We start from the raw sequence: 23,531 nt of genomic DNA on the forward strand, positions 1-23,531 counted from the left end.
GTCACACAACTTGACATCCTCGTTCTTGACGGCATCCTCATCGCCAGCGTTTGCCCATGATCAAGTGATACGCAGCACGGAACATGCGTGAAATCTTCTTTAGACCAAGACGACACAGCACGATGGCAAGATTAAACTGTCTGTGCGTGTGTATATGCCTGTGCCAGTGCTGGCTTTTTGTGCGACACTTTGGCTGTCATGCCACTTTTGATATTGCCACGCAAAAAGTGTGAAATTGTCGGACTACTGCAGTCGCAGGAACAGCAACTACAACGGCAACTACAACGGCAACGGCAGAAGGCAACGCCGGAATGGGAGCTCCGATATGGTTTGTGTTATTGGTTACCTGTAGCTTTAATTAAGTCATTAACACCAGGGACTGCCAGTTGTCACTTGGGGGGAACCGCCAGTTTATGGCTGAATATCAAACTTGACCATTTTTGGTCAAAATGATCTCCCTGCCTTCGAAAGAGTTCAAACTGTCCATCCATATTTTTATCAATTAGGTAACTGAATTTGTTATACCAAAGATTTGTTGAGATCTGCCACGCAGAGATCCCACGGTTAACCGTAAACGATAATGAGGAGTGCAGTATGAGAACTATGTGAACTTCATTTTGCTTCTTAGGTTTGCATAACAAGCGCTAACTGGATAATTACTCGTAGGGGGATATCTTTTCAGATTGTCTTAATCGCTGCTAAAAAGCCATCATTATACAATGCATACTTGAGTTAATCACACAATGCTAATGCAGACAAAGGAAGGGGAAATACGCAGCCCTAACGATCACCTCAATTTGAATTGTCGATCATTATAAAACTGGATGGAGTTTCCGTGGACGGAACGCCGCCTAAAGTGTACCCTGCTTTCAGATGGTTAAACGAATGTACAGAAAGACGAACGGACAGGTCTTGGGTGAAAATTTGTTGGCTTTATCCCACTAGCCAAATACACGAAAATCGATAAGGAAATCAAGAAGCTCACCGAGTAACTGAGCAGTGACATGGCCAAAATTCACTTTTGTTGAAGCTGAATAGAAAAAATACCTACCCTGCCCCCTCACACAGGTGAAATCATTCAACAACATTCTGATCAAGGGTATCAAAAGATAGCCGATAATTTTTTACTGCTGGCTGGTGACGAGGTGCTGCCTATTGGTATCTTGGCTGGAAGTAGAAGGGGAGTCAATTAATGAACGACTCCCCTGTCCGCATGTGCTGCTTCCCCTGCTTTCTCTAAAGAGCTATACAAAAGTCGAGCCAAGCAGCGCGTCAAATGCGCAATGAGCTTAATTCGTTGCGCTGCTCAGACCGCTCCCTCTCTCTGGCAATTGGCCTTTGAGTTGCCTTTTGTTTTAATATTTGTAATATGTTCCCCTTCCATTTTAAACGGAGTGAAGATTTCTGCTCAATTGAACGTAGACCGCTTTGTTGACATCACTGAATGGTTTTTGTTTTTATACTTATATTTCGGTTGCCTTTTTTATATAAATTGTAGTAACGCCTACCCAGCGGCATGTTTTCACTCGGTGCTTCCTTTTGTTTTTTTGGCAAGAGGGAGTGTCGCCCATTGTTCTTGTCCATAGGTCATTAAGTGTGGACTGGTGAGGGTGGGAGAAGGAGAGTGGAGAGGGCTATTAATTAGATAAATATCTTGAGGAATTGCCCACTGAGGAACTCAAATAGTGGCGTAATTAGATTTGGTTTTCACAACATTTACGTTTTAACTTGGTAGTGGAATGAAAGTGGCAATGGATGTAGAAGTGGCCAGGTCATTTGGCGGTTGCGACTCAAATAACTAAAGCAATTAATCACCGAGCTCGAGTCGAATTGAGGCTCAGTACCGGCCAACCATGTGTAAAACGCCGCCCTGCGGTTTGTGACAATTTATGAGGTGATAATTATTCATCGCCAGACTCACAAGGCTGTCATAATATTGTAATTAACATTACATCGGGCCGGGCCAAAAGAAAAGAAATGCAATTTAAACGGGTCGCAATTGCATTTCAGCTATGGCAAACGGTCCCCACATTCTCTTCTCCTCCTGCTTCCCGACATGTCCTTACCAAGGTGGTTTCCTTATTGACTGTCGCCTATGTAGGCGGAAATGAGCCCCCTGGCAGCGAGTCAAATCGATCGATAACATCCTAGGCAAATCCGCAACCTAATCACTAACAAGGAAATGATGGAACCACCAGAAACAAAAAAAGCACAAGCAGTAAAATGAAACTTTGCTAAAAGCAGAAAGAAAATCAAATCAAATCATCTTTCCTCGATGCAATTTGAAACCAGGCAACAAAAAACCTTTCATTGGACACCAAAAGGTCTTGCCAAGAAGATTAGGCTAAAGCCAAAAGAATTATACCCAAGACCGAATAGGTAAAGGGAAATTTGATTTCACGACTGAAATCTTGAAGGCGTAAAACCATTTCAATTGTTTTTCTATTTACGAGATTAAAACCAAATAGAAACAAGAATAAAAGAAAAATGCACAAAGATTCATAAAATCGACTTTGATTAGCTAGGAAAAGTAAAATTAATCTTTAATTTAGCTTAAGGCCTAGCAGCTATAGCTAGTAAGAAGATTGGTTTTAGTATAAATAAATAAATAAATAATCTTTCATTTCCAAAACAAAATCTAATTATTCACAGAATCAAGCAACTTCTGATTCAGAAAAACAAAACATGAATGAAAAGTTAAATCATTAAAATATGGAAGATTTTATATTTCATAATAGTATAATAGTTTTAGTATTTGGTTCAGAATCGGGTTTCGAATTTTCATGAGCCCCCCGAATCTGGAGAACTTTTCCGGGATTAGGCGGATTTCAGTGCGAGTCAGTATAAGTGATTGAAATTGATATTCCCGCGGACTTAAAGAAAACCCAGAGAACCGTGGCAAACATCGTCATATAGCATTTTATTTCATTATACCATGCACCCATAGTGTGAAATGGAAATGGCCATGTCCGTCTGTTCGTCCGTCCGTCCGTCTGTATGAACAAGTAGATCTCGAAGACTGTAAGAGATAGAGCCACCAAATTTGGTATGTGGACTCATGTGGTATTTAAATATATAAAGTTAATAGGAATTTCGGGCACGCCCCCCTGATTTTCTTAAAAACTCATAGATCTAGAGACATCAAATTTGGCAGATATACTGCTGCAAGGTTCCTTTATTTAAAAAAAATGATTTTCCCGAAAACTAACAAAGTTAAAGTTAGCAAATTTGGGATTTGGACTTGCTATGTACATAAGTGTGAGTGCAAGCTATAATTCTATAAATCATTTGCCACGCCCTCTTTCGCCTCCGTAACAAGTTAGTCTTATTCATTTCTACCCACCTACCAAATTTGATTAAAATCGGACTAGAAACACCCAAAATATTCGTATAAACTAGTTTTTCCAACGAGTTTTTAGGCGGTCTAAAGGGCGAACATTTGGCTGTTGGCTTGTGGCGGCGCTAGAGTCCTCGTGAGCGAGATATCATTTGCTATGAGCCATGGTCAAGCTTTAAAAATTCATTACATTTTTTCGCACGGACAAGTCGAACTGATATTTTTTCCGTGCGGGGTAATACAAATATGTAAGTATTGTCATAAAATCAAATATATTCAGGTTTTCTTATTACTCTGTAATCTAAAAGCAGCTAATAATTGCACAAATATTGTAAACATACTTAAATTTAAACATTTTTTTTGAGTGTTTGTTGCTGTTAAGTATATTTGAAATCTCTCCCGACTTGGACAATGATTAAATTCGATGGCATTACCAAAAGTTCCGTCGAAAAGCAAAGCCGCAGAAAGTTTCATCGGTAGGGCTTCAATTGTCATCTGCTGAGATCGAGCCCTAGCAGTTAGGATCAGGACTGAAAGACAAATTTAGAGGATGCAATCTCCTTAGTCTGCGAGGAAAGTTTTCATTTGGCAGATTTGCTGCTGCTCCGAATATCAGGAGCTCCTTGTGGACAGAGGGGATTCGTAAGTCCTTGAGTAAAGAGAGTTCCGGACATAAAAGGGGGCAGAACCTTTGTAGTATCTCCACTTTGGAGTGACACGCTTTACCCGACAGCTGGATGCCGTATGTCCATATGGGCTTTTGGATGGACTTGTAAATCCGAATCTTGTTAGATGTGCTGAACTGCGATTTGAGGCCGATGAAACAGTGCATCTTTCTCATTTTTAGGTTCAGTTGCATCGACCTAGCCTTGACGTGAGCCTTCCAATCAAGTCTTCGGTCAAGAATTAAGCCGAGATACTTCGAGTTGATCCCGGCGGACGGAACTCGTCTCGTCATGTTGATCAAGAATATATACATATGTATATTTTATATGGTCGGAGATGCTTTCCATCTATGCGTTTCACACTTCTCACCAAAATTATATAACCTCTTGGCAAGGGTATAAAATAATATTAAAAATGCACTCATTCGAGTGCTCATCACGGTAAACAAAAATATGCTAAAAATACATAAAATATTAATATTTAAACATTTTTTATAAGTATTTAAAAAAAACAAAGAGTTTCAAGATGTTTTAATTTTTTACTCCTACATAAGCTTTCTGTAAGTAAGTCATTAAACTATTAAACACAGCCAATTAAGAGCTAAACAGGAACGGAAAAAGGTTTTGTTTATTACAGTTCTACAGCTTGGCAATTAAAATTTGCTTACAACCGAAACTCCAATTCTAAAGTGAAATACCAGTTGCAGGGAGTGATTTTCCGTTTCAAATTGTTTCTACTTAAAATTGTGTTACATTTGTCACTGTTAAGAACAAATATTATCATGCCAACTCATCATCGAACCGTCTTGCATTTTTAATTGTTATTATAAGTATAGGATATAGTTGTAAACTATCAACCTAACCATATTTTAAAAGCATTGGCAACTAACGCCTTCGGCTTAGACGAAAACTAGATCCATACACTAGCCTGGGATTCGAACCCGGATCCTCCTTATCTACTGAGGACTGCATTTACTTTAATTATTTTCCGTTAAACTTCTCAAATATTTAGTTTTTAATTTGAATCACACAAATTTTTGAATACAGATAAGTAATCTTTAGTATATTTCTAGGGTTAGGAAACTTGGTTCATAACTGCAAACGTCTAACTAATTGTATAATAACCTCTTTTAACTCTCTCACTCTCTCACCTATTTCAGAAATAATAACACATATAGATTTAAGAAACTTGGATCTGTGTGAATCTTGATCCATTGACATTGCATAGACTCCATAGTCACGCCTATTATAGATTACTATGCTAATTTGGTGGTTTCCTATAAGATCTAAGAGGTATGTATGTATGTACAGTGGTGGTCAGTGGGTTAGCCCTTTTTTTTTTGACTTTGAATTTAATTTTCTCGGCTCCCAAGAAATTTAATAAAGAAATTTTTTCAGTTATTTGTTGGTTATTGTATTTAGATGATGACACGTAATTGTTGTTATTCCAGCTTTCGACGGTTTTTTTACAGGTGCGTTTGAACAAAAAGCCCCCCAAATTTTTGACAATAGTTTAGCCCGGTGTTTCCAAAATCTTTAATATTATAGTTAGACATGTGTATTCTTTAAAAAAGTTGTAGATCTAGGTAATCTAACAATAAGATAAACTGCGTACCATTTCATTTTAGCCCCAGAATTTGTTTTGGGGCCCATCGAAATTTCGGGATTTTGTATGTAATTCTTGAGGTCTCATTGTTTGACGACGTTTTACGATACCAATTTAAACTAAATTACTTTTTTCTTAATCTAAGTATGAAAGTGAATTGAATTTCCCGTCAAATGATACATGTTTCACAAAAATCCGACAAAAATTAGACAGCAGAGGATATTGAAAAGAGGAATTTGCTACCAACTTAGTCAAGTAGCTTTTTGAAACTCCTGTACAAATGACAAGCCTCCTTTTGAATATGTCCATATGAATGCATGTGTAGTACATTTATGTACATAAATATTCACATACATAGAAGGAAAGTGCAACTTCTTATGTATATGCATATCCCAGGCGGTGACTGAATTTCACATTATACCATTATTGGCGCAACATTCTGTAATTTGAACTCTTAACACAGCAAGTCGAGACAGAGAGTCCGGGACTGGGACCAGATCCATTTTGCTTTTTGCAATTCGAATTGAATGGGAAATGTAATGTATTGTACTGGGTTTCATTGTTGTATTTCTCTTTTTGTAGGTATTGTATTGTATGCCTGCCTGGCATGCTCTTCTGCTCTTCTAATGGCATAATGTGCCTTCCGTTCCATGAATTTGGCCTCGATGGGCAACAGTAACTGATTTTTTAATTTCATTATGGCGCACAAAGGCGTGCCATATACTGATTGTGACCTGTGACTAAGCGGGCCAGCAAAGTCCTGGAGGGCTAACTGAAAGAGGGATGGGAGGGCAACAAGGGCAACTCTGTGGTTGCTTCTTTGTGCGTGCCTCGTGGAAGAGAACAAGGAATACATTTTGTGCACAATTTTATATTATTTGTATTGCTATTGCAAAGTTTGTGCTCAAGAATCTTGCCACTGCCTTCTGGCTGTGTCTTGCTTACTAAGCCCGGTCTCGGGTAGAGTGGATATAACCGTATATTTTACGGCATTCGGGGTTGTTTGCACATGTTGGTTCTTAAGCTGGGAGTATGGGTGGGCCGCAGCGAATGAGTAGTGGGTAAACGAGAGGGTGAGTGGGTGTGGTTTCTAACGCCCACAATGCAAGGGGCCACGATTCGGCGCCATTTTCAAAGTACAGAATTCACATAAGAAAATCATAAAGACTCTATACAACTTTAAGGTATGGGCTAGAGAATTAGACCCAAAAAAGAAGCACCGTAGTGCCCCTACCAGCCAACGGCCAACTCCGGCCTTATGGATAAATGTTTATATGCATAACATGGCCGATTTGGATAAATTTTGGTATTTTGCTGATTATTAATAATGATTCTCATAGCATAAGGTAGACAACTAAGGGAGATAATCGAGTTTTCTTAAATTATAGTGGCGGAAGGGGGCGTTACAAAATCTTTACACATGCGAAATCTGCGCATTTATTAAGCAAATATTCATACCAAATATGAAGTCTCTAGCTAGAATAGTCTTTAAGATAAACGTTTTTTTTTTAAACTGCGTGGGCGGACAGGGGCGGGGCAAAAATTTAAAATAAACTAGATGACTTTACATACTACACGAGCCTACATACCAAATTTGGTGGCTTTATCTTTTATAGTCTCCGAGATCTAAGCGCTCATACGGACGCTCAACGGACGCACAGACGGACCGACGGACATGACTAGATCGACCCGACTGTTGATACTGATCAAGAATATATGTATGTACTTTATGGAGTCAGAAAAGCTTCCTTCTGCCGGTTACATACATTTTGGCGACTTTAATATAGTATTTCACCCTTTGTGTGCATGGTAGAATTACATATGTTGTTTCGTGAAGGTTGTAATATTCTTAATCAGCATCGCTATTCGACCTAGCTACATATGTATGTATGCCCGTCTTTATAAACAACTTGATCTTTATTACTTTACAAATACGTTATTAAAATCGTTAAAATGTTTGCAAGAGGTGAGAGGAAGGCGTCCGTCTGTCCGTATGAGCACCTAGATGTCGGAGACTAGAGCAGCTGCCACGCCCCTTTTCGCTCCTAGTATTAAGACTTAAGCCACTAATTTGAATATATGTATAGATTTGTGTTGTATGTATGTGTAAAGGTTTTGTATGCTTCAAAGATACATGGGATTATTTATAACATTATATAATTTACTGACTTTACTGACCATTTACGATTTTTTTTTATGTATATCAACATAGTTACCTTTTAGCTTAATATTCATTTTCGGCGTATAAACGTCAAAAATTTACACCAAAACCTATTATTTAAGTGCCTTGAGCACTGTAAAATCTTGGTTTTTTAGCGATAGCTTGAAACTTAATACAATCTTATAATTTTTTATTTTCTTATTCGATGCGTTATGAATCAAAGATTGGTATAAGGTAAAATACTGTTTATAGACACATCCAGAACACAGAAATATTTTGATTTTCGTTAATAAACATATGTATTTTGAAATTACGCGCCTTGGCCAAGGCTAAAAAAAGTTTTAGATAAAGGCAGCGAGTAAAAAGAAAAAAGTGTTCAAAGTAGCATGCAATGAAATATTTCTACTAGTAGCTTTGGTACAAGTTCGAATCTTTGAAAACTGTTCAAAATTAAATCTTCCTTTATTCATATGAATCGGAATGGGCACTTTTGAATAAAAAATACGCAAAAGTTTTTATACCCTTGCAAAAAGGGTATATTAATTTTGGTCAGAAGTGTGCAACGCATAGAACGAAGCATCTCCGACCATACAAAATATATATATTCTTGATCAGCACGACGAGCCGTCCGTCCGTCTGGATCAACGCAAACTCCTCCTAGACCGTAAGAGCTACAGAGCTGAAGCATTTGCACGTAGGCTTGTATATACTGCAGGGGTTGTATATTTCGGATTCAGCCGGATCGGACCACTATATCATATAGCTCCCATACAAACCGCAAAGTCACGAACAGTGACTTTTTTCAATAACTTCGTTAATTTCTGTGCTATTATCGTGAAACTTAATATTAGAGAGTTTATTACGCCTATAAACGACTGTGCCAAATTTGATCAAGATCGGATGACTATATCATATAGCTCCCATAGGAACGATCGGTCGAAAACAGTGACTTTGATCAATATCTTCGTTATTTCCTATGATTGTAGGCCATTCTTTCGCAAACATAAGACTTTTTAGATAAAACGTTCTTCCACATTGATGGCTAATAGGTAAGGAAAGAATTACCAAAAAAGTTGCAAGGGTATACAAACTTTGAAGCGGTCAAAGTTAGCCCCGGCCCTCTGGTTTTTGAGTTATGCTTACATACATATATACATACATACATATATACAATATGTGTGTATGAACATAGATCATCTTAAGAAGGTAAAAAAAATTTAACGTTATATTCTAGTTTTGTCCACGTTTTCTTTACAGTTTTCAATGAGATAATTGATTCCAATCTAATAACTATATATGTATGTCGATATACATTTTTATTGATTACTATTATTTTTAAACGATTTCATTTTCTATATGTACAAATGTATCTTCAAATTAACCCAAAAACCATGAGAAATCAACACATAATTTCTCCCAATTGATCACTGCAAAAAAAAAGTGATAGGGCTTTATTTGATGGTGTCCCATTTGCCATGTCCATATTCCAACATTCGATCAGCCATTCACCTCCAACCACCTTCCTTTCAACTAGCTCATACAGACAAACTCATACATACATACTGTATATATGTACATACATACGAAAAATGACTTCTGTGTCATATGCTCATGATGTAACTGGCTGCTGCTGGCTTGGCCGACAGATGGACGTGGACATGCTGAGAAGCCCCTTTTGGGTTTGCTTTGAATTTAATATTGAAGTGAGAAACTGCTATCGATGATGTTGTTCTTTCCTACTTCCGCTTCCATCCTCCTCCCGCCCAAAACTGAGACAAAGTCATTGGAACATGCTGAAAATCACATAATGTGTCATTTAATAATCAAGCACAATAACGACAATGCGACAATGTGCAATGGCAACAACAAAACAGCCAGGCATAACTTCTATATACACGACACGTACATGTATGTATGTATATACATACATACATACATACATGGCAACATACGCAACATGCATGCATACATATGTACATATGTACCTTATGTACAGCAGCCATTGGCACAATCAACTTACGAGCACAGACACACATACATACATACATATACACAAAGTCTATTTGCTGTATGTTGAAATGGAATCCCTGCGGCTGGTTCTGGTTCCTCCTTCCTCATCAGCCTGTTCTTTCGTTTTTGTATTCCCCTTCGCCTGCTCATTGCAAATGGGAACAAAAAGTTAAATAAACGTTAAATGAAAAATTCAGCTCAATTGAATTCGTTAGCACGAAATGTCGTTCTTCCTTCGACGTCGAGTCGTCATCATTCACGTTCTCAACATCATCATTAATATCATTGAGCCGTCAAGTTGGAGTTGCAACTGGAGCTAAAGATGAAGTAAACTGACTATTGTGTAAATACAAACCTATATACTTATATTTGTATGTATTTATCGTTAGCTGTATATATGTATATGTATGTATACATACACTCATGTATGTAAATGAGCTTGCTATTTGCGAGGGTTCGTTATTTGAGCAAAATTGAACGAAAAAAAACTACTCACAAGACCAAAACTATTGACTTGGACTTCAATAAAAAAAAAAAAAAAAAACTCTTTAAGAATCAAAAACCTTAGCAAATATGTGTAATTTTTACAAGACTTGTAAGAACATACATATGTATATGTATATAAACAATCAATACCTACAATTTTTAAACTTTTAGTTTTTCAAATTTTTAGGGACATTTCGTCAAGAACATCGTGTACCAACTGACTTAAATCTGTTTTGAAATTTAGACAATTGCCACGCAAACAGTTGATTGGCCAAACACTGGTTATCCAATGGCAAAAGCCGTTATTCCGGTTGCTCCAATACTGGTATTTTCTGTACTCAAATAGGGGGCGGTTATTGTAACCGTTAACCGCCATTCGTTAATTTTAAATTTTCATACAAATGTTTCGTTTGTTTTAAACCATTTTTATTTCTAAAAAAATTAACATGCCTTTTTGTAGCTATAATTACAATCACTAATTAAGTAAATGTTCGGTTCTTCTTGTTTATCTCTATTAAAATTCAACATGTAAACTTCATCTGTATTTGCTAAAAAATTTGTTTGTTGCATTATTAAAACGTTTAACGGTTGCTTGATTTTAAAATGAGTTGAGTTTTGTGACTCTGTGTGTGGGTGTGTATGTGTGAGAATAACCCATTGTTCTTTATTAATCGTAAGAGAAAAAAAAGTATAATGAGAACAACAAAACCATTTTAACATAAAAAAAAATTTACTAGATTAATTCATTAATTTGTATATGTTAGAAGTAGAAGTAGATAATGTACAATAAACAACCAAATGATTAAACAACAGTTTAAAAAAATACCATAATTTTGGACTACAAATTATTAAGTCTAAGAACCCAAAAAACAAATAACTTTACAAAACATTTTGTCTTCAGATAAGTGTCTCTCTATCTGAACCATATATGTATGTACACATACATTAATGCAACTATATATACATGTATATACATATGTATATACATATATGTATGTATATCTCTCTATATATATATATGTATTTTTTTATTTTTGTTTGATTAACTATATGTAGAAATTTGTGAACCTCATGGACGGATGTTTATAAATCTGAAGTAAAATTTTGGGCGCACAGTTGAGAGCTGCCGGGAGGCTGCATACAACCCGCAAAGGCGTCAGCAAAGTACGACAAATGAGTGTGGGAGACAGGAGAAATGGATGATCCAAGAAAGGATGTGGGGTGGAGCTTTGGGGAACAGGTTACTCTTTTGATTGATTTATACTAAAGTTAACTAGACTAATCAACAGATTTGATTTGATTTTTGTACAGTGTATACTTTGTATTATATTATTATTTATGTAATGCTATATCATAGGCATCTAAGGCATAGTATTTTGTGTTTTCCTTTTTTTCTATGTATGTATGTATACATACATATATATATTTATACCCTTGCAGAGGGTATTATAAAATTGGTCAGATGTTTGTAACGCACAGAAGGAGACGTTTCCGACCCCATAAAGTATATATATTCTTGATCAGCATGAGAAGCTAAGTCGATATAGCCATGTCCGTCTGTCCGTCTGTCCGTCTGTCCGTCTGTCCGTCTGTCCGTCTGTCCGTCTGTCCGTCGGTGCGTACGCGTTTTACTCAGCCATCTTAAGAGCTATCGGGATGAAATTTTTTTTGGGAGCTTTTTTTTACCCGGGTGAGATAAAGTATGAAAATCTTTGGGATCGGACTACTATATCATATAGCTCTGGAACAAAAATTTTTGCAAAAATTGGAGTATCCCCATGAAATTTACCAATATAATAGAATTTGATATAAAATCTCAGATCCCAAAATTTGACCCTGATCGGATAAATAGAACACAAGTTACAGTCTATATAAATCGGCTCAATCGCTGCCGGCAGCTCTGCTTGCTGCCTACTACGTCATCATCAAATCAACAGAGCACATGCATACTCACACAGACGCAACGCTACATAAACTGTATGTGTATGCGTGCGTTGCTTTGCTTAGGGAATGAGGGAAGAAGAAGAACAAATTGTACATAGTATGAAGAGTAAAATTGTTTTGTTTGTATATTAATGAATTGAGTTGCAGAAAACAAATTTTGAACATGTGAAATTATTATTGTCAAGGACTGCAAGGGTATATAAACTTCGGCATAGCCGAATTTAACTTCTTTGATATTTTTTGTTTGTTTTTAACAATAAAAGTTCATATTATGCACTTTTGTTTGTCGGTTTCCAATTATTTACAACAATTTTGTATCACATTTGTTATCATGTTTTTTTTTTTTAATTTGTTTTACAAAGTTTTTTTTTTTTTTTTCTTTGTCACTCATTATCTTTCTTGTGGGAGTTGTATGCAAACTTTTGAGCAGCACTGTGCGAATTTTGTTCAAATATGTCAGTTATGTTAAGTTTAACTAAGAGCTAAGTAAAAGGTACGAATATAATAATTTAATTGTTTCGGTTACCTTTTTCTGTTTGTCTGTGTGTATGTGTGTTTACATAACCTGGCTATAAGGTGTATTTTTAACGTTCCTTGGTGTATATTGGTTTTAGTTTATATTTGTTTTAATATATAGGTTTATTCTTATAAATTCAAAGACGATGTTTTTGCATTTATATCTCACTATTAAACTCTGAAAACATAACAAATTTAAAGCCAAGTTTAAAACTTACATTTCATTACGTTGCATTACGCTACAATACGCAACGGCATTTGTAACGGCGTTTACGTAGGGCCAGTTGAACTGGCTGGAAATTATTGCCAAGTACTTAAATTTCTAAAATATCTACAACCTAATTGCATCCATAATAACACTACATAACAGAATTGATTCTGGGAGGAATAGGGGAAAATGTAGTTGAGTGAAGAGTATCACTCCCTGTCATTTTGGACACGGGCTTGGGGATAATGGGGATTTTTAGGTAACTACGTAGCTTTCATAATTCTCATTAATTTCTCATTTTCTTGGTTCAAGAGAATTTCTTTAACTAGGCTTAATAATGATGTACTTGTATATGGTCGGCGTATATATGTATGTGTATGCGTGTGTGTGTGTGTGTATTTTAAGCTTCCTCATTCGCTGCATCGTATTTCAAAGCCGGCAAGCCCCACCTACTTAGTCCTTACCGGCCAACTGTGGCTGCTATTGATGACTCTTACTTAACAGATGCGAGTTGAACTCGTAAACGTTGTTCAACTGTTCGCCACAAATGTTACACTTCCATGGATTGCTTTCGCAGTGACAGCCCTTGTGGAGGAAGTACAATGTCTCGTCGGGAAATTCAATGCCGCAGAAATGGCAGGTGAGAATTTGTTTCCGATTCATTAATAGGTCTCCATCCTGACCTGTTGATGTGATCGTCCCATTGCAAATGGGAGTAGAGCCACCATTACTTTGGGCAGTGGGCGACGAGGCCCTACCGCTGCTACCACCACCACCACCACCATTGCCGCTCCCATTGTTTCCACCTCCATTTATATTTAACGCCGATCCCGATCCGTTGCTCATATTCTGTGGAGGCAGTATGTTGTTATTATGTTCTAGTGGTGTGGCATTTCTGCTGATCCGATTATTTGCTTTTGCACAAATTCGCCGCTTTAGATCTTCTCGAAGTAAAGATTTTAGGGGAGAGACCTGGGATACATAGAATAAATGTTCCATTAAAAACTACATTGTAATTACATATGAATTCTAAACTTTGTTTCGAGTCTATCTTCTTCTTGCAAAAAGCTTAAAACCAGTTGTTCTACCTTGATAAGTGAGGTGATTCTGTTGTTGTTGTCATTGCAATTATTATTATTGTGGGAAGCAACTTCTGTATCACTACTGGGATCACTGCCATTGATCTGTTCCTTCTTATCCAAGTCATCCTGTTGCAGTGGCTCCTGTAAATGCGCAAAAAGATATCGATCATAACCTCTCTCTGACAAGAAACTCAACAATCTAACCTGTTTAATGGGTATAAGGCTAATTGACGGCGTTATGTGATTCTCATGATGATGTAGGTGATGATGGTGATTATGACTCTTCAAGCTCAACGGGGCTGCTGTATTGCTGGACGTAATAGGTGTAGCCTTTGTATTGCAATCCATGGGCAAATCCACTGGGGATTGCATCATCAGAGTACGTTCTTTGACCTTTTCGCAATTGGACTCCAAGTTAACATTCGTTCCACTAGTACTTCCACTGTTGTTGTTGTTGTTACCCTGCAATGCAGATTCACGCCATACGCAAATCAACTAAGTTCTCTCATCATTGGAGATTGCTATTTGAAGCGATTAAGGTAATAAAGGGGAAAAATGGGAAACTTACATTAAATAGCTCCGTGTTGCCATTCTCGTTTAGAGTGGAGATCTCTACATGAGGCGTAAGAAAATGCATGGGAGGCGTGGCATTCTCCAGGCTGCGCATAGATTCGCCGCTGTCACTAGCTGGTGGTGGAGGCTGCTGTGCCGGATTTTGGCCTCCCTTTACTTGTGGTGAAACCGAATTTAAACTTGGAGGCGGTACGTAATTGGCTGCTGCCGCTGCCGCAGCTGCTGAAGCTTGTGATTCGAGGGCTAGTAAAAGTGACGAAGTTCCACCTGGACCGGGATTATCCAGGTCGATGCCATGCCTATTAAAAAAATGTATGCGTAAAGACTTCATTGATCCGGCACGATAACTGCAAAGCGGGCACGTCTTAACCAGGTCATGCTGGCCCACGTGTTCGTTCTGGAAGTGGGCACGCATCGCAATCTGTCGTTGAAATCCGCGATTACAGATGGGGCAATGGTATGGTAGTGTTTTGGTATGTGTTGTAAAATGCTCGGCTAGATGATCCTTGCGAAAGAAGCGTTTTTGGCATACACGACACTCGTACGGCTTAACTCCCGTGTGGCGCATCTTATGCCTTCGCATATTGGCTCCGTTTGAGAATTTCATGTTACACACATCACACTCGAAGACTTTCCGGGAACTGCTGCTACCACTTCCATTGCCCGCTGGCGAGGAGCTGGCGGATGAACTGGAGCCATTGCCATTACCGCCCGTGGACATGTCCGTTTTGTTGCTGCTATTGGTATCCATGTGACTAATGCTCATGTTCTCCGGCTCTTCGTTCTTCAGGCGCCCAGTGGCCGCTGCTGCTGCGGCCACTGCTGCCTGCCCGGCTAGACATTGGACCACATGCAGCAGCAGGGAGGCTCGCGAAGTTGTCTCAAAATTATCGCAACGCTCGCATCGGAATGTCATGGGCGGCGAATGGGGGCCCGTAGATAGATTTGTTGGTGTCGGTGTAGGGGAACGTGCTTCCGGCTTCTCGGACTCTGCCACCGTTGCGGCTGCTGCTGCCACTTCCTTTAAACTACGCAGGGCCAAGGCATTATGATGCAGAAGAGCTGCTGCTGTCGGCGACATGTCTACTAAGAGTCCTCCAACGTCTCCACCTCCAATGCCACCACCGCCTCCCACACCACCAGTCGCATCCTTAAGTCCAAGATCCATGCTAGCTGCTGAGCTGATCGTTTCGGCCATCTGTAAATCACAAAATAGATCAATTAGCCACACCGCGCCCAAATTTTCAATTTCGGTTTGGCATTGTTTCTCAATTCTCTTTAGTTTTTGGCATTTCAAGTGGTTCGCCTAGCATCCACTTCCTCCCCTTGCAATGCCCTATACACTCTTTCAGACTCTAATAAGTCAAATTGGTGTCAGCTTCGTTGTTTTCAATGCATATACATGGCTGCAAAACCTGCTGTGAAGGGGTTGAAGCGAGAGTATTCACCGAGAACCAAGCAAGCACAATTTTTTGGCGGCCTCCATGCCGTGTGTTTGCTGCCCGCTAAAATACCAAAGTTATTGGGGCCAATTACTGGTTAGTTTTGCAGGTGGGCAATCATTTGGCCAAACACACAGGTTAGCTACAACAAAATGACTAGAGAAACTAACTCCGGCTGTGTCAAAGTATATATACCCTTACACTTATTCAGACAAAAATGTTGTCTGTTTCTTGTAGAATCACTACACATCTTGCATTAAACTCAAAATCGTATCTAATCCATACATTTAGCCTTATGAAATTTGAAGTCTATGCCGCCACGAGGTGGAAGTAAACTCTAAAATTAGGTTTAGTAATCATTACTTTTTTTAATTTACTTATCTCAAGTTCTTCTGGAGTAACCTATGTTTTTTCAATAGTCCCAATGTGAAAGAGCTTTTTGGAACACCATCAAAAGAGCCCCTAAAATAGACGGAAGCCGCCTAAAACGTCCCTTTTTTAACCCTTTGGCTAAATTGATGAATCGGTGGAAACTACAGGATTATTAAAATTCTACCACAGTTCTACTGATCGCTTGAGTGTTGATGATTTTGGAATCCCAAATGCTTTTTGTATAAATGTTAAGTTTTTCAGATTCGCTATGTAAACTATTTTACATCTTATTGATCATTTCTTAATAGGTCAAATGACATTGCCTGGTCATTGATCAATATTATAATTTACCATCATTCAAAAGCTCTTTGCATCTCATTTAAACCGAAAACCTTCAAAACTTGGCCATTAGCATTAGTCGTTTTCGTCGTCAGATCACACAAAAGCCAAAAAGAAATAAAACCATTGCGACGACCTCAACCTCCGATCCAAAGCTTCCCTATAAAGACGCCAATACCTAAATTATTTATTTATATGCATACATTCATATGTACATATGCAAGTATTTTTATAAGCCACCTGTATAGTGACTCTAGCCCTAGTTTTTATCTCAGGTCATGGAAAATGAGGGCGCCTTTTTGTCGCCTCTTCCACCTTCACTACCTAGGCCTATATATGTATATACATACGTGTATACGTACGTATGTATATACAAATTCACTTTTGTAAATAAAACAGGTTTTTTGTGTTTAATTCGAGCTTCTTCTTTGGGACTATCAAGCAACTGAAATGTATAAGCTTATAAGCATTAACGCACAGAGTACCCAAAATGATGAAGAAGAAACCTTTGCATTTGTAGTAATTATGAACCGCTTTGGCTTTAGCATTATAAATGCCATAGTTAGGCATTGGCAACCCAATGAAGTCATTGGGTCAAGTTTTAAAGTGCAACTAGGTCATCATAATCTTCAACAACAACCTCTGCTTCTACCTTCCTCTGTTTTTGCCCGCGCGACCTCAACAGCTTGGGGTGTTCCGCATTTTCACTTGGTTGCTGTGTTCCCAATTTAAGATACCCCAAATAAAACAAATAGAAAACATTAATGCCTGCTAAAATCAAGAAAATGATCAATTTCGAAGCTTTGCTCTGAAAGGAAAAAGTTACAAAGCGACAACACAAATACGCGTAAAAAGGGCCACTTTGAAAGCCCTATATGACGTATGTATGTGGATATGTAATACACGAAGGCGGAAAACTTCAGAAAAAGCCGGAAAGCAGGATGTGTTTTTATACCCTTGCAAAAAGGGTATATTAATTTTGGTCAGAACGCATAGAACGAAGCATCTCCGACCATACAAAGTATATATTCTTGATCAGCGAGTTCAAATAGCCATGTCCGTCCGTCCGTCTGGATCAACGCAAACTCCTCCTAGACCGTAAGAGCTACAGTGCTGAAATTTTGCACGTTGGCTTGTATATACTGAAGGGGTTGTATATCTCGGATTCAGCCGGATCGGACCACTATATCATATAGCTCCCATACAAATCCCAAAGTCACGAACAGTGGCTTTTCTCAATACCTTCGTTATTTTCTGCGCTATTATCGTGAAACATAATATTAGAGAGTTTATTACGCTTATAAAATACTTTGACAAATTAAATCAAGATCGGGTGACTATATCGTATAGCTGCAATAGGAACGATCGGTCGAAAACAGTGACTTTTGTAAATAACTTCGTGACTTTTAACGCGATTGCTTTCAAATTAAACATTTCTAAATTTAATATATCTGTTAATGACTGTGCCGAATTTAATACAGATCGGCTGACTATATCATATAGCTCCCATAGGAAAGATCGGTGGAAAACAGTGACTATGATCAATATCTTCGTTATTTCCCATGATTGTAGGCCATTCTTTCGCATACATAAGCCTTCTTAGATAAAACGTTCTTCCAAATTGATGGCTATTAGGTAAGGAAAGAGTTACCAAAAAAGTTGCAAGGGTATACAAACTTTGACGCGGTCGAAGTTAGCCCTGGCCCTAGACCGATCTCGATTGATAACATCTGTCTGATCGATTTAAATGATCTTTCGTTTGAAACATTTGACTGTATACATTAAATAATTTTTCACTTTGACGTGCTCATAGTTATTTTTTAATCTTTATTTTTACCGATACACCTACATATGTACATCCTATTCTTTGAAAAATAAAAAAAAAAATTTAGTTATTAATGTTAAACATGTCGAAAAATTAATTTAAATTTTTTAAGGTGATGCGCTATTATATTTTTGAACACAGCTGTATGTACATACATACATTCATATGTATGTTTGCATATTTTGAAGAAGTTATGGGCCAATTTGACCTTAACTGCACACCGGAAATGCTAAACTGTTTTGGGGCCATTTGACTATTTGGTGAGAACGGGATACTCCGAAAAATATAATCTGAATTCTTTTCACCTGTTCTTCATCCTGCATATGTAATAATGCTTATTCTTGGAAAATTTAAGTTGCAGACAAAAGCGGTTAAAGATTTTCATTGATCAATTGTGCTCAAAAACGAAGTAGAACAACGATACAAAGTTCGGTTTCACCCGGTCCTAAGGAATAACGACAAGCTTGAGATCGACCACTATGTCCCTTGAGTGTTCATCAGAAAATGGGTGTTAAAAACTCAATTACGAAAACTAACTAATCTCTTAGGTCATTTTAAAAACATAATAGACGGTTTCAATTATAAGATTGTAAAATAAGTATATGCACAGAAATAAGTTTTGTACCCATTTTTGTTTTTTTATGTGTGGAAATGTATTCCGATGTTGTATCTGCATTCGGTGCTTATTTTTGTTGTTGGTCTGTTTGTTAGCTTGGTTTGTTAATCCAATTCAGAAAGGTCCGATATAACAGATTTGACCTCAGCAACCTTTTTCCTACTGGTTTTCTGGTGATGGCTCTATTAAGAAGATGTCGATGGATGTAAAAAAATTAGTCAATCGGTCGTTTAGGTTTTCAAACAAATCAATGAACCAAAGGTAGTAACAGCAACAACAACAAACATCAAGAACTGTGTGACATGTGCGTTAAAATGCGAACCAGAACAAACACAAACCACGAAAACCAGCGATCCAGACGAAGGAGAAGACCAAGAAGGGGAAAGAAACAAACCACTTTCCACGGTGACATACTTTTATGCTACGTGCTCTTTTGCTACTTTTGCCCGCTGCTTTTATTACAACAAAACGTTTGCGATGACGACGTCGACGTCGACTACGTCTGCGACTGCGACACTACTCCCATAATAGAAAGTGGAACAGGAATTTCCCCCTGGTTCTGCACACAATCCCGCCCAACAGCAACCATAGACATATCAATGCCAAAGAAGCGGGCACACGATGATTTCATTTTAGCTCTTGCAGCTCGGCCTCACCGCCTCACCGTCTGTTCATTGCGAAACACTTGCCACGGCCAACAAGCAAATGGCAACGCAACGACAACGGCAACAACAACCACAAATCTCGAGAAAAGCAGCAGTTAAAAAATATTTGTTGGGAGCCGAGCCCCAATAGCATACTTACAGAGAGTGTAGGAGAGAACCGAAGAGAGAGTATGAGAGAATATGAAAGAATAAAAGCGCATGTCAAATTTTTTGTTTACGCCGCTGATTCTGGCGCTCCATCTCTCTCTCTCTCTCTCTCTCTCTCTCTCTCTCTCTCTCTCTCTCTTTCTCTCAGAAAGTGCAACTGCAATTTATCAACATAAAACGCGTGAATTAGTTTCTAATAGATCCCCCCTGGGTTTAAGTCCCCTTCCACTCATGCATCCTCGTCCCACTGCTCTGATTCATATGTAAGTAGTCCGCTCTGCGCTCTCTTTGGTAAGTGGCACTGGCGTATAGTTTTGGTTGTGTTGACCTAATTATACGCTCATTTCGATTCACTTGATTTTCTCTGCTCACACAGGCACATCATCAGTCATACACACACACACATCCACACCAACAGACATACACTCCAACGTTTCGTCACTGCGACAAGTGGAGCACCAGCAACGACGGGCATCGGGGACGGAGACGTTAGCGGGATGGTCGGGCGACCGCAATTTGTTTTGGTTACTGGGACGCACATTGTTATTGGATTTCCACCTTCGTAAACGTAAGAGGAGAAAAACCCCAATCTCTATTTGGTTTACTCACACACTTTTTTACAACGCTTCTTAGTTAAATTTAAGAGGTAATGGGAGCTGCATCCCCAGCATTTAAAAAAATAATTCGCACCGTAACCTTTGGCACTATTCACTAAATTGAATTGAAGAAACTAACTTGATTCAATCAATCGCAGGGAGTAGGAAGTCTATCTCTATTCAAGGGAATAAGTTCGTGACGTAGTTGGATACCCTAATGATACCGATACCGATTCCGAAGTCGAATCTTCATCAACGACGTCGACAACGACATCAAAGCGCACGAAACGATGAACTGAAAAACTTAAACTGCAATAGCAATAGCCGCTGTCACTGCCACTGCTGCTTTTTCTGCCGCTGCTGCTGCTACTGCCGTTGGGTCTGGCAGTGGAAGTAAAAAAACTTAGTCTGACTGTATCTGTTTTGTTTTCGGTCGGAAATGCCATAGGCGTACCGTTGCAAGGGGTGGTTATTATATTTTTTGCCTACCCATAAACTCAACGTTCCCGATCTACATATGTTATAGACATTTTTTTTGTCACATTCTCAGTAGTTTGTAATTTGATTAGAAATAAACGATTTTAACTTGTATTATGTTTAGGACAGAACTACCTACTTACACACCCCTTCCTCATCCAAGCTCATGACGCCACTGATAAAGATTTGCCAATCGTTGCCGCACAAACATCCACACAGAGAGACAGAGAGAGCAAGAGAGACAGATCTGACGCAGCAGCAACATCTAGTACAACAACAAGACAACGCAGATGGCGGTTGGCGCAAGCAGCAGAATTTGAAATTGGGTCAACAGGTTTAGTTTGGTAGAGTGGTGGAAAAGGGGCCTTAAGAGCATACTCGGCAGTAGCACTCTGTGAGACCTGAGATGATGATGATGGTGACTGCCTACACTAGTTACTTGAGCGTGCTGGCTGTCTTTGCCAACGACCTCGGTTGTCTTGTGCTTTGACGTTACGCTAGTCGTCGTAATCATCATCATCTTCATCATAATTATCATCTAACCAAAAAACAAAGCAGAAGCTAGCAGCAACTGCATCGCCAACAACTACATCCAATCCAGAGCTGTCTTCGCCAACGCAGTGCGCTCAATTCGTCGTTTCATATAGCTTTTAGTATTGCAATGTGGGGGAGGGACTTACATACATACATATGTATGTATGTATATATATTCACACATTTTCAGGTCCGGTTCTTAGGGAGTGAATTATGGTATAACATTGCAAATTTTGAAACGAAAGCAAATTGAAAACAATTTAACAAGAAGTTATCTTAATTACATAGAAACAGGCATGGACTTCATTAGTCCGCTCCTGCACATAATTTATTGGGTACACCAAAGGTTTAAGTGCAAGGGTTAAAGTGAGGAGGAGATGAAAGGGACTTAGGGAGGGTAAAGAAGATTTGGATGCAATAGATTAACGAAAACTCGGACAGTTGCGGGTGTAAAATGGGACAGAAGACCCTAATATATTCGTCAGGAGATGACAGGTTTAATTAAGTCTAATTAACTAGAACCAGATGAGATACAAATTCATTTGCAATCATCTGAAGTTTTGGCAAAAATTTACCAGATGTTCCTGCAACTTCAGTTTAAAGCTAGATAAGCACATACACGTATGTATGTATATACATACATACATATGTGTGTTTGACAGAGATTGCCACATACTTCTTGGTTTCTGTGTCACAATCACTAACACACACGGAGACAAAGCGAGACGCCGAGGAAGAGAGAGTGAGACGGACAGCGAAATATATAGAAACGAATATGTGTTTGTATTTGAGGTAGAGGTGAACTGCAGCCACCTGCAAACAGATTAATCCCAGTAGAAATTGAAACTGGCTGCGGCAAGTTTAGAAACTGGTATAAAAATAACACACATATACACGCACACTCACATTTTTAGTTATGGGCCCCATCGACCTTGTAGGAGTATAGTTTGTGTCTTAGAGCATGCCCGTAAACTGGGCCAACGTGATTGCAACTGAAATCAGGTGGGCGTGACGAAGGTAAATGTGTGTGTGTGTTTGTGTCTGTGTTGAGGTGTATGGGAATATTTTCTACCCTTGGGTCTTTATAATCCATAATATTAGAAAATCTGTCGAAATTTTGAGTATCCAAAATAGCCATCATTGTGTTGAAGAAGGTGGGGGTAGGAGTGAAGAAGCATACAAAATTTCGTAATAATGTAACGCAACAGCAAAAAGAAAAACGAACAACTAAATGCTATAAATGAAAATGGATTTCTAAAAAACCAAGCCGCTAGCCTTGTTAAATTGTTCTTTTTCTCGTTTTGGTTCTATCTCGTTGTTTTATTTTTTGTCTGTTCTTTTTTTTTCTACCTTCAGTGCAACTGGAATATTTCGCAATGCTCTCAAAAAAGCGTTTCGATTTGGCAATATTTTTTTGTTGGATTTCAAAATACCACAAGGTGCATTCTAACACACACACACACACACATACACACACGCACAGTCAGAGGCAATGCAGTTGAACGTTGGCTCCCTCGTTCGCTCTCTTAATGTAATTATTATTATTTTTATTTGTTAGTGGGATAGCAACGCAAGGTGCATAAGAATTGTCAAAAGTTTCGTTTATGTTGATTTTTGAAGGTTTTTTTTTTGTTCTTTGGAGTTATTTAACTAACCTCCCACAAAACGCGAATTTGTTGTAGCTGGAACACAAAACAACAACAACTACTACACCAATAATAAGAAACAGCTTAAACAAAAGGGCAATGGGCAAAATTTTAAAGCTTAACTAATTATAACAACGACAACAAGAATAACAATATTAATAATAATAAGTAATAAGATAATAAATTGTACGGACAGCGCGCCGTGGCCACATCCGAATGGGCCAAAAGAAAAAGAAACACTGAAACTATAAGCGTAAAATCTGCGCGAGCGCCGCGCTCAGAAA

At 38.5% G+C, this 23,531-nt stretch overlaps 1 protein-coding gene and 1 long non-coding RNA gene across 6 annotated transcripts; one reads left to right on the forward strand and one right to left on the reverse strand.

The window, feature by feature from the left end:
- Positions 1–13,346: 13,346 nt before the first annotated feature.
- LOC137575405 (ikaros family zinc finger protein) lies at positions 13,347–23,452 on the reverse strand. 4 transcript variants are annotated; one of them, XM_068287971.1, is made up of 5 exons: positions 23,442–23,452; positions 14,584–15,786; positions 14,220–14,510; positions 14,022–14,156; positions 13,347–13,905 (listed from the first exon to the last, which is right to left on the reverse strand). In XM_068287971.1, the coding sequence occupies exons 2-5, from the start codon at positions 15,784–15,786 to the stop codon at positions 13,414–13,416; spliced, it is 2,121 nt and encodes a 706-aa protein (XP_068144072.1). In that variant the 5' UTR covers positions 23,442–23,452; the 3' UTR covers positions 13,347–13,413. The 4 variants fall into 4 exon arrangements, with proteins under 4 accessions (XP_068144072.1, XP_068144069.1, XP_068144071.1 ...); XM_068287968.1 differs by lacking the exon at positions 23,442–23,452 and adding an exon at positions 20,730–20,863; XM_068287970.1 differs by lacking the exon at positions 23,442–23,452 and adding an exon at positions 20,606–20,823.
- On the forward strand, positions 20,145–20,970 carry LOC137575406 (uncharacterized). Of its 2 annotated transcripts, none has more exons than XR_011032163.1 (3): positions 20,145–20,257; positions 20,371–20,562; positions 20,628–20,970. It is a non-coding gene; the product is annotated as an uncharacterized lncRNA (long non-coding RNA). The 2 variants fall into 2 exon arrangements; XR_011032162.1 differs by having other exon boundaries at positions 20,147–20,285.
- Positions 23,453–23,531: the final 79 nt, after the last annotated feature.

This window comes from Drosophila tropicalis, unplaced genomic scaffold (genome assembly GCF_018151085.1).
Source record: "Drosophila tropicalis isolate 14030-0801.00 unplaced genomic scaffold, ASM1815108v1 contig_573, whole genome shotgun sequence".
Taxonomy (NCBI): domain Eukaryota; kingdom Metazoa; phylum Arthropoda; class Insecta; order Diptera; family Drosophilidae; genus Drosophila; species Drosophila tropicalis.

Excerpts from the sequence above, each read along its gene's own strand:
- LOC137575405 (XM_068287971.1), bottom strand. The coding sequence starts at position 15,786 with ATGGCCGAAACGATCAGCTCAGCAGCTAGCATGGATCTTGGACTTAAG. Across the intron at positions 14,511-14,583 it reads GCAACACGGAGCTATTTAAT|TTGATTTGCGTATGGCGTGA; the intron begins GTAAGTTTCCCA and ends GAGAGAACTTAG. Across the intron at positions 14,157-14,219 it reads GCCTTATACCCATTAAACAG|GAGCCACTGCAACAGGATGA; the intron begins GTTAGATTGTTG and ends GCGCATTTACAG.